The 10,809-nt window shown below is 49.2% G+C and overlaps 1 protein-coding gene across 1 annotated transcript in view; it reads right to left on the minus strand.

Moving 5' to 3' along the window:
* The window catches only part of FBXO11 (F-box protein 11), a 325,851-nt gene extending 323,399 nt beyond the window's left edge, over positions 1-2,452 (minus strand). The window contains exon 1 of the mRNA XM_080267229.1: positions 2,296-2,452. Coding sequence (XP_080123355.1) covers positions 2,296-2,401 — 106 coding nt within the window. The 5' untranslated portion in view covers positions 2,402-2,452. The remainder of the gene's footprint in view (positions 1-2,295) is intronic.
* Between the last annotated feature and the right edge of the window lie 8,357 nt (positions 2,453-10,809).

Here is a 10,809-nt window from a genome sequence, read left to right on the forward strand (position 1 = left end):
AGAAGTTACCGAGTATGAAACCAAAATCGGGGCCATGAGCACACACACAAATATATCCTACTTCTCATGCCAAAAATTAATGGTTCTCTTCATCATGTTCATACTCATCAACACGATGACCTACAGACCTAGGGACACTTTCATTTGCGAGAAGAATAGATGTTAAGTAATATGGTCTTTAATTTGTTTCCCTTAAATGCTATAGTTTCCAAGATATTATGGTTTGAAATCAAGCTATTTTCGGAAAAATGCCTGTAGTGAGAGAACGACTATGCTATAGACACCCCAGCGTTTTGGGGTTAAGGAGACATGAGGTCACTTCATTTTGCAGCTTTCTTGTTTTTTCCTTACCTCAGCTCTTTCATGGGATTCTTTAAGTATTTTCTGATTGTATTTTCAGGTTTCATTGCTTTCTATTTCTTTTAACCCCTACGCTATGGCAGCCCTAAACATTTCCTATGTCAGTTAAAAAAATTGCTTTCATCACAAATTTTGACCCACTTATAGGCTACCCAACCAAACATTATAACATTTTAGTCAAAGTTTACACTCCACACATGATTTGCAACCCACTCATCAAGCATCAGCAGCATGCGCTTGGTGTGAAAAATGACCAAAAACTTCACAATATTTCACGCAGTTCTCCCGGAATGTATGATGCAGTCTAACGATTGGCTTTTCAGGAATGCTATACAGCTGAGGGGTTAAAAGTGGTGAAAAGCATTTTAGTTTTTCTTTTTTTCTTTTTAGAGGTGGTCCTATGTCTCCTTAAGCATTACCCTATAAAGTTTATGCCATATTTTTAATTAGTATAATCCATCCTTCTTTTAGTCCTGCCTTTTCTGTTAGGAGTTTAGGCATTTCAAGGAGGAATATAATAATAAGGCTGTATATGCTTTTTCCCTTGAGGCAATAATGTTATAAGCCTAGTATTAAATCTACAACAACTGCTTTAAGGATTTGTTTTACTAATACCTTTATGAACTTCGCAATTGAGGGCTGTGCTGGCAGTGAGGTTCAGTATGTATCCATAAATTCCCACTTTTCTACTTAGCTCCACCAGTGGCTACTGCAGCATATACGCTGCTGAAGTGTAAAAGCCTGGTTCTCCTATTTATCATTAATAATTTATGAGATAAAACTGACCTAAATCACCTAAAGTGTTACTAAAAACCACTTCAAGGTTACAAATCACTACTCTAACATCCCAAAAAAATGCTTTAAAAACATCTCTGAAATGCTGCAACCTTTTTACTGCCATGGCCCCGCCCGAGATCCCACCAGGGGAGCTTCCGCTCACACAAGATCCAACCCACCCAGTTGTCTCATACCCCTAATGCTGAACATTCGATCACAACGTATGGTATGTTAAGATATCAGTTTTACTACTGAACAGATGTATTTCCATACTAAATCCAGAAAAAAACAATCTGGGCACCCTGCTGCCTATCCTATCATCAGGGTATGGCGATCTGTCATAACTTTTTGTATATCTGAGTACTTCAATAGACCACAGAATGCATATCACCTTAGGCGTGGAACTAACTTGCCAAAAATTTCAGTTTCCAATTAGGCTATATGCAAATACAATCTCCACACATTGTACGATAACTGATACAACACAGTCATCATATGAAAGATGACACAAGATTAAATGATGAATTTCAGTTGAACACAACACTTTTTCCTTATTAAATACTAGTGTCCACTGCCTTGTAAGCTAACATAACTAGAAAAACTCATTGCTGTATTGACTAATCTTCCACTGAGACAATTTCTGCCAAAGACTACTTCACATAAAAAAAAAAAAAAAAAGGCGTAAATGTAGTGAAGATTATATATTTCCACAAAAACCCACGTATCATAATAACAACATATTGCTAAAAGACTCACATTATTCAAGATAAGCTTCTAAACCATGAAAAAAAAAAGGGCTACCCAACCGTAATGGCACTGCTAATGATTAACTTTTCTTACAATACTCAAAATTTGTTAACTTCACCTGTTTGGAACATGACTGACTGGGTAATAAACAATAACAAATAAGTATATATTCATACTCGATATTTAATGTTTGGCATGTTACTTTTAAGTCCCCAATACTGCCAATGTTTACTTCACTACATTAGGTATTTTCGTTTGGATAACTAGCATATATCCTCATAAATCCCGAAAAACCATAGTATTTTCCAAAACTGTAACCACAACAAGTTCCACAGACAAAAGCGAGTGTATGATTGCTCAACCAATGTTCAATGGCAACGAAAACAAATGGTCATCACAATATCACCTTACCATTATTTCGTTGATTTAGTGGGTTCCCTCTTCGTATTAATTTCTTTTTATTTATTTTTCTCCTTTTTAACTGTGAGATGCGTGTTCTAAATGTGGGGTTCGACATTTTCAATGCACTACAATGTCAAAATTTCACAAACTTAGGACAAAGAGCATGTCTCCTCTACCCACACTCTAGCAGCCACTGAGCCAGCCATTTTGTTCCGCGGATATTATTGTTCCAGGCGGAAGTGAGGCCCACCAATCACAGGCCAGCCTCCCGTCACGTGACAACCCTCACAGCACCAGAACGCGCACCATATGTGAACAAATTAGGTTTTTCGATTATATTTATGCTATTATACAAGAAACTAGAATAAGATATAGTATATCACTCCTTATATGCAGTCGCATACATTGAATTTTATTTAAATTCTCTTAATCCGTGTTGTTTATATACATTAAGGTATTATTGGAACGGTCTTGATTAGATATTGAATAATATTTCATCTATATCACTGAAGCAGTGTATAAATTAAGAATAGTGAGATATAGATATTTAACCGTGAACAGTAAACTTTCATTAATACACTTGAAACCAAAATATAAAAGAATATCGATTCTGTTCGTATAACAGAAAACGTGCATCAGAAAGTACAGTAAACAAAGGAGCGATGTCTATATTTTTCCCCCACACATTTCCTAGGAATGATTCGTCTTTGATTGGCCGTGTATATAGTTCATAATAGTTATACTAATAGAAAAGTCTACTTTTCTTTTGCAATAGGGATACTTTACTTCTGCAGATGCTGCATTTGAGGATCAAAAGATTGTAAACACATCCTTGAAATTCAGTATAAAGAATATAATGTTACATAACGAACATAAGGCCACAGTTTATTCAGCAGCAACATTCTCCCTGGGGTACGGGGATCCCCCCGGTACTGAGGAAATCGAATAAAATACTACCCTCGTATTCCTGCATGTCGTAATAAGAGAGGACAAAAAGGGAGAGGGTGGGGACAGGGAATCCAACTGCCCTCTAGATACTGTAGGATCTTTCACATACTGACACTGCAGGGCAAACAACGGGTCTATTAGCGCCGACTCTGTCAAACCCCGACTGTGTCAGCATTCACTCTGCTAACTCCAACGATACCTACTGTCATCGCCGAATTTACTAGCGCCGACTCATATCAACATCGACTCGGCCAACGCCGTATCTATCACTGGCAAAGCTTATCAGCATCGCCTCATTTGCCTTCTACCTCAGTGCCATATAGCCATGTTCTGGCTAGGTGCTTGAAATGCCCGCTCCCGCCGCCAGACCCCCCACCCCACAACGGAGCCGCAGCCCCACCCCAACCCCAGGAAGAGACCACAGAGGGCCAGGTGGACACGATGCCTGCCCAGAGCGAGACGGACTCAGGTGCGCCCAGGCCTTGTGTCCCTTTTCCCCTCAACCTGCCCAACCACGACGTCGCAGTGATGGGAGAATACATCTCGACCAGACCAGCCTTCGCCAGGCTTGGGGTGGGACTGCTCCAGATACAGTCCCAGGCAGCACCGCTGTAACGGCCACTGTACGCCCTTCAGCTGTTTCCCCTTGCAGCACTGCGGTAACGGCCACTGTACGTACCGGGGAAGGGACGGCCACTGTACGCCCTTCTGCTGCAACCACATCTGGAGCCCGCCTCGGTGTGACGGCCACTGTACGCACACCAACAGGCAAAGGCATGAGAGGTGGAACCACGACGACGGCCACTGTACACATTGAGGAGGGAACGGTCACTGTACGTCCCTCATCCACCTCCTCCTCCTCCTCCTACAGGAGTAGCACTGGGGTAACTGTCACTGTACATACCAGGGAGGGAAAGGCCACTGTACATCCCTCAGCTACTTCCTGTCGGGCAGGCAGACCCGCGGCGACGGCCACTGTATGTGCCAGGGAGGGAATGGCCACTGTACGTCCCTCATCTGCTTTTCCCTCCTTTCGGAGCAGCACCGCAGTAGCAGCCACTGAACGTACTGGGGAAGGAACGGCCACTGTACGTCTTTCTGCTGCTATCCCAAGGGCCTGCGGAACCATGGCAACAGCCACTGTATGTGCTGGAGAAGGGATGGCCACTGTACACCCTTTGTCCACAGTCTCGAGGGTTCTCCCAGAGGAATAGGTCCCTTGCACGGCCCACTTTCCACCTGGCGGCTGCATGGGATGCCCTTCTGTCTCTCCCTCCAGGTGTGGTTCCCCAGAGGTGCTGCTGTTCCAGGAGCGGTGGCGAGGCCCGATAGCTGAAGGCGGGATCCCTGCCCTTCAGCCTACCCCTGGATGCCACCCAGTCCTGACGGACACCCCACGGATGAGGTGCCGCAGTCAGCCCCTGACGGCGCCCCAGCCTAGAGGCAACCGCAGTCCCTGGCCTTCCAGGGACACCCCTCGGACCCTAGGGCAGGACCGCCCTGGCCCCACTCAATGTCAGCCCTCCACCTGGAGTAAGAAGCAGCAGGCCTGGCTCCTGACGCTGTTTGGCCCCAGCCCCGAGGGCCCCTCACCAAGTCGAGGCCCTGACAAGAGAGGGCCTCCCTGCACCCCACACCAGAAACACGCCTGGTCTATGACGCCCCCAGTAGCAGTCCCATGCCTACTGAGGGAGAGCTCACCTGTAGGGCTCCCTCAGACCCCCGGGTGCCACCTTAACTAAGCCCAGACACTGGTAGCCCAGTGATGACACAGTGAAATCTCAGTGTTGTACCAAAGACTTGGAAGTGACAGTGCCCGTATATTCTAAAGACAGCGTGACAGGAACATCACCAGTAAAAGTGTCTCTAACCTAACGTACTCTGTATGCTGTGTCAGTGCCTAAGTTCCCAGGACTAGAGCAATATACAAGTGTTGTGGCAATACCTAAATTTAACAGACCAGTATACTATACAAGGACTGAGGAGATAGGACTGTATGAACTGTGTCACCATCCCTCTGTATTATTCTCCTGTACAATAACTCGGGTGTTATCATAGTGTCTGTGTGACGTGATGTATTATTGTTAACTAGCCTGTCACTATAACTGTTCCACATCATGTATACCATTGTATGTATATTGTAAGGGAAATTGGATTAAGGTAATATATGTGTTAAGGTGTCCTGCCGAGTTTTTATGCCCTGTTCTTTTGTAAGCATTCTAGTTTTTGTCTAGAAAGAAGACCCCGCTCAGTCGCTGGTGTCTTTAAGACGAGAAGTCAACCTAAAAACATCCAGCATAACACTGGTGGCCAGTGGTGGCTCTGGACCCGATAGAACACGGAGGAACAAACAGGGAAATCTAGCACAATGGCGTCCAAACCACACATCCAATTTCCAAAATTCAGCCCTGAACAATACGACATCGATGTGTACTTGGCTATGATACAACCTATACTGGACATAGGGTTTGAAAACGACAGGGAGAAAATTGCCATCAAACTGCCACACCTGGGCAAAGTAGTGGCAAGCTTAGCTATGAAAATCGTCCCGGGACTAAAATGGGACCAGTCCACACGCAACGTGAAACAGGCAGTTATGCCTTCCTCGGGCAAGGTTGTAGCCTTATCACAACTAGACGCCCTCACGTACGACAGAAGCCTCGATGACATATTCATCCAGGCCCGGCAACTCGTCATTGCCGCCCACCCAGAGGCCGATGCAGCCACCCAGGATCAACATATATTCAATACCCTGCTGAGAATCCTCCCGAGCACAGTCAGGGAACACTTCACAAAGTATGATCCATCGGGAGACCTGGACCAAGACCTACAGCTTGTATAACTCCTCCTTGCCGCCCGCCCCACACCCCAGCCAATAAATGCAGTCAGCAAGTTCCTGACGAACAAGGTGTCGCTGCAAAAGCAACGGACGCCCCCACCACAACCCACTGTGGAGCCGTCACCTATCATACTCAGGGCACACCCTCCAAAAAAACGTCCCAACCCCAGAGAAAACTCCAAATTGATATCTATAAATCCGTGGGAATTCACCACTTGCAGTTGCAGCTGCCCCCTGCATGACATACATGAGCAGGTGAAAGCCGCATGATGCAGGGTGGCCCCACAAGGGCGCCGGAAGGTTTTATCCACGGATGACAATGCACCTGAAAATGATGCTCCACCCCTCTCATATACAGACCCCGGGGAAATGGAGCCCGACGAGGAGAGCGCTGTGCAGCAGATGGATTTTTAGGTCCGTCCCCTCACCTCCCCACGGTGGCGGGGGCCACATCACATAAATACCGACTCCCCAGTCAACGAGAAAATGAGGCTGAATGGAGTCAAGGCAAGACTATTGGTCGACGTGGGAGCGGCCAGATCCTGCTTCTACTCACATTTTTACTCCCGCCACAGCTCTTCCATCGGCCCCCTTCTCCCCGCTTCAGCCCATCTCATAGACGCGGGGGACAGCCGCCTGCCTATATGCGGGGAAACCCAGGACCTGCAGAATGAGACCCATCAACAAGTGTCCACGAGACACCCCTTCATCGTCTTTGACTCTACCTGCCATGCATACGACGGCTACTTGGGGCTGGACCTCCTACAGAAGCTCCACACCAACACTGACTGCCACAAGCGCTGCCTCTAGTTTCGTCCAGCTCCCTCCCCCGACCAGCCACTCAGCACGTGCACCCCTCCACCCTCAACCCACCCTTCCTTCCCCCCCTCAACCACTCTGTACATGCATATCTCCACCACCGGCGCTCCACACCTCACCTACCACTACACATTCCCACCTCCCTTCTTCTCCCCCTCCTACCTCCCCTTCACCTCCAACTTTTCCTGCTACCATCGCTTCCACCATTACCATTCCCCCCCACCACGAGGCTTGGTTACAACTAAACAGGCCCATTGGTACCTCCGTGCTATTCTCCCCCAACTTGCCATTGGGGGCCCTTTCGTCCTGTTTACTATCTCCCACGTTCCTCCCGCCCCACGCCCGAGCAGTGTGAATCGCCAACCTCGCCACCACACCACTCACTCTCCCTTGAGGTTTAGTAGTTGGGGACATGGAGGAAGCCGAGCCTTGTGACGCTCCCTCCCCCTTTCCTGCCACGCTACCTGCTCTACCTGAACACCTTTCCACACACCAAGCCAACTGCCTACGACAAATCCTCCTGGACTTCCAAGACCTTTTCTCATCTAGCCCAGCAGACATTGGGCACACGACCTACCTGAGCCACGAAATTCACAGTACAGATCCACCCATCCGCCAACCCTCACAACTGAAGAACCCTAAACAATGGGCAGAAGACCGGCAAGTCAAGGACATGCTAGATGCTGGCGTCATTTCCCCCTGCACCAGCCCCTGGTCCTCCCCCGTCGTGCTCGTTAGAAAGAAGGATGGCACCATGCGGTTCTGTGTCGATTACCGTAAGCTTAATGATGTTACCACCAAGAACGTCACCCCCCTGCCCAGGATAGACGATTCCCTTGACTCACTACACGTCTGATCATGGTTTTCCACCCTCGATCTACAATCAGGGTATTGGCAAGTCCCCGTCCATCCCAAGGGCAAACAGGAGACAGCCTTCTCCATCAGCAATGGCAAGCATTATGAATTCAGCGTCCTCCCTTTCAGACTCTTCAATGCCCCAGCCACGTTCTCCCATCTTATGGAGTCAGTCATCAGTGGCCTGACGTGGGAGATCTGCCTAGCGTATCTTGACGATGTCATCGTGTTCAGCCGAACCTGGGCCAACCACCTCTGCCATCCCAAACAGTTATTTACGTGCATACGCCAGGCCAGACTAAAATTCAAGCTTTCCAAGTGCATCCTAGCTGAAAGATCCGTCTCCCTCCTAAGACACGTGATCGGAGCCGAGGGCATCTCCCCTGACCTCCCCTTTCCTAAGGGCGTCCACGAGGTGTGCACCTTCCTCGGACTGATCTCTTATTACCAGCGTTTTGTCAAAGGTTTCGCTGACATTGCCAAACCCTAGCACAACCTCACACGGAAAGGCAAGCCTTTCGTTTGGACCTAGGCCCGGGTCTCTGCCTTTAACACTCTGAAAACAAACTAATCTTCCCCCCCTATTACAACTTACCCTTCCATCTGTACACCGATGTATCCCTGGTTGCCAACGGTGCCATACTCACACAAGTGCAGGACGGGAGGGAACACATCATCACCTGCACCAGCCACACCCTCAACCAGGCTGAGAGGAATTACGCTGCCACTAAACGCGAGTGCCTGGGTATCAAATGGGCTTTAGACTATTTCCGATCATACATTTCAGGCAGCCACATCGTCATCATCACCAACCACCAATCTCTCCAGTGGCTGCGACAATCCAACACCACCAACGCCCAACTAATTAGGTGGAGAGAAGCGCTAGAGAAATTTGACTTTGAGATATCATACCAACTCAGGAAGTTACAAACAAACGTCGACGCCCTAGCCCGCCTACCCATTAACTCCATCCGTACCAACACAGACCTCATTCAAATGTGGCCGGCCAAGCAACTCCCCCCATGGATACCACCGCACACCTTCGCTAAATTACATCAACAAGGCGAACGCCTGTTTAACCAAGACGACCACATAGTTCTAGTCCCTGACTCCACACATGTCGCCACGATTCACCTACATGCTGACAATGGCATCCACCTTGGCACCAAAAATCTATTACAAGTTTTTAATGACATATACTGGACACCCAACCCCTCCACCATTGCCAAAAACATCATCCAAACATGCCGAGCATGCTCCCTGGGGAAGGATTTCATTCGTACGGCAGGACCCATGGGGAAGATCACTGCACACAAAGCATGGCAACTACTGTCCGTCGACATAGTTGGCCCTTACCACCCAAAGCAGGCTACAAGTGCATTATTACTTTTGTTGGTGTTTACTCCAAATTCCTCATCACCTGCCCTGTGAAAGAACACAACGCCATGACAGTAGCCGATGCATTGCTCAGCCACGTTTTTCCATATTTCGAGATTCCCCAGGCCCTATACTCTGGTAACGCACCCAAATTCACTGGGAAGGTCTGGAGTGAGTTGGCTACCATATATGGGTGTCAGGTATCCCACTCCTCCCCCTACTGGCCCCAGGGAAATAACGTGTGCGAGAGAAGAAATCGTTCCCTCCTCAACCAGGTGCAGTCCCGAATCATATAAACGGGAAATGAAGACTGGCCCACCCATGTAAAAATTGTTCAGTGGGGTCTGAACACATGCCCTAGAGATGATGGGGACACCTCACACAAGTGAGTCTTCGGGGAAGCTCCTATCCTTCTACCCCTCCACCAGCACTTTCAGCCCCCTTCCCCACCCTCCACCACCGATCCCCTACAACACCTCAAGAGGCAGCTCCATCACCCTCAACAACAGCAAGACTTGCAACCAGACACACTCACCTCCAACCCCTACAGACCGGGGTACTCTGTCATTGTGGCACGCCTGCCTACCCCAGACAAGGTGTCGCCTCGATTTGAAGGCCCCTTCACCATCATCAAAGTTCCCAACCCATTACAAGTCGTCATCCAGCACCACAGGCAAACACGCACATACCGCAAACTGACACGTGTGCCCCTTCCTACCCACTAACAGTAACACCCCGCCAAACTGCGTGCCCCACACCTCAAGTCACGCCACGCCGGATTCTCCTCCTTCCAAGAAACCAGCCACTGAGTCATACGCCTACTCCTTCTCACTTTCCCCCTCCGCCTTGCCCTCCACCATCCCCTCCCCCACTGCACCCTCACCTGACCCCCCGCCAGCCTCCTCCAATTCCGGTACATCACCATCCTCTCCACCTAACACACCCCATACTGCCGCCTCACCTGCACCCCATCCTCCACCCCATAACTCTCCATCACCGACCCACACCCCCAATAACTCACCACCACAACATCACCCCATGGAAACACCCACTGCTGTTGCCACGGAAACAACCACCCACACCACACTGCCGCTACGCACACTCTCCCCCACCCCCGCTACCCGCGTCCCCCCCTCCTGAACCGCCTCACCTACAAGCCACCCACATTCAGCAACACCACCCACCTCCCACGCACCCTCACCTTCATATCCCTTACCCATGGATCATGCCCACTATACATGCCACCCCCAATCACACACACCACCTTCCCTACCCTCCCACAACCAAAACCAAACACCCACCCCACCACGTGGTCTCACCGCCTCATCCCCCACGCCCATCCTCACTACCACCACCACTAGGTCTGGACGCCTCTCACGCCCACAAGCCAGACACAATGCTACACCATCTCCTACGCCACCTACATCACCACACACAACCGCAGACTCGACACACATCCCCAATACCACCCCTATCACACTCAGGCGAGGTGGAAACTTCCACCGACCCAATTCCCCAGGGGGAGCCGCCGCTCCTACCCTAGCCTCCCCCATAAAAGTCCGAGGATCTCACCCCTGGCCAGCATACAGCCACAAGCCCTGCATCACGCACCACCACCAGAGATGAGAGCTCAACGCATCATCTGGCATCCTCCACACAGACCTGGACGGAGAGTCAGAGGAACA

Source organism: Coenobita brevimanus, chromosome 23 (assembly GCF_032717465.1).
Source record: "Coenobita brevimanus isolate Jiangsu-jjx chromosome 23, ASM3271746v2, whole genome shotgun sequence".
Taxonomy (NCBI): Eukaryota; Metazoa; Arthropoda; class Malacostraca; order Decapoda; family Coenobitidae; genus Coenobita; species Coenobita brevimanus.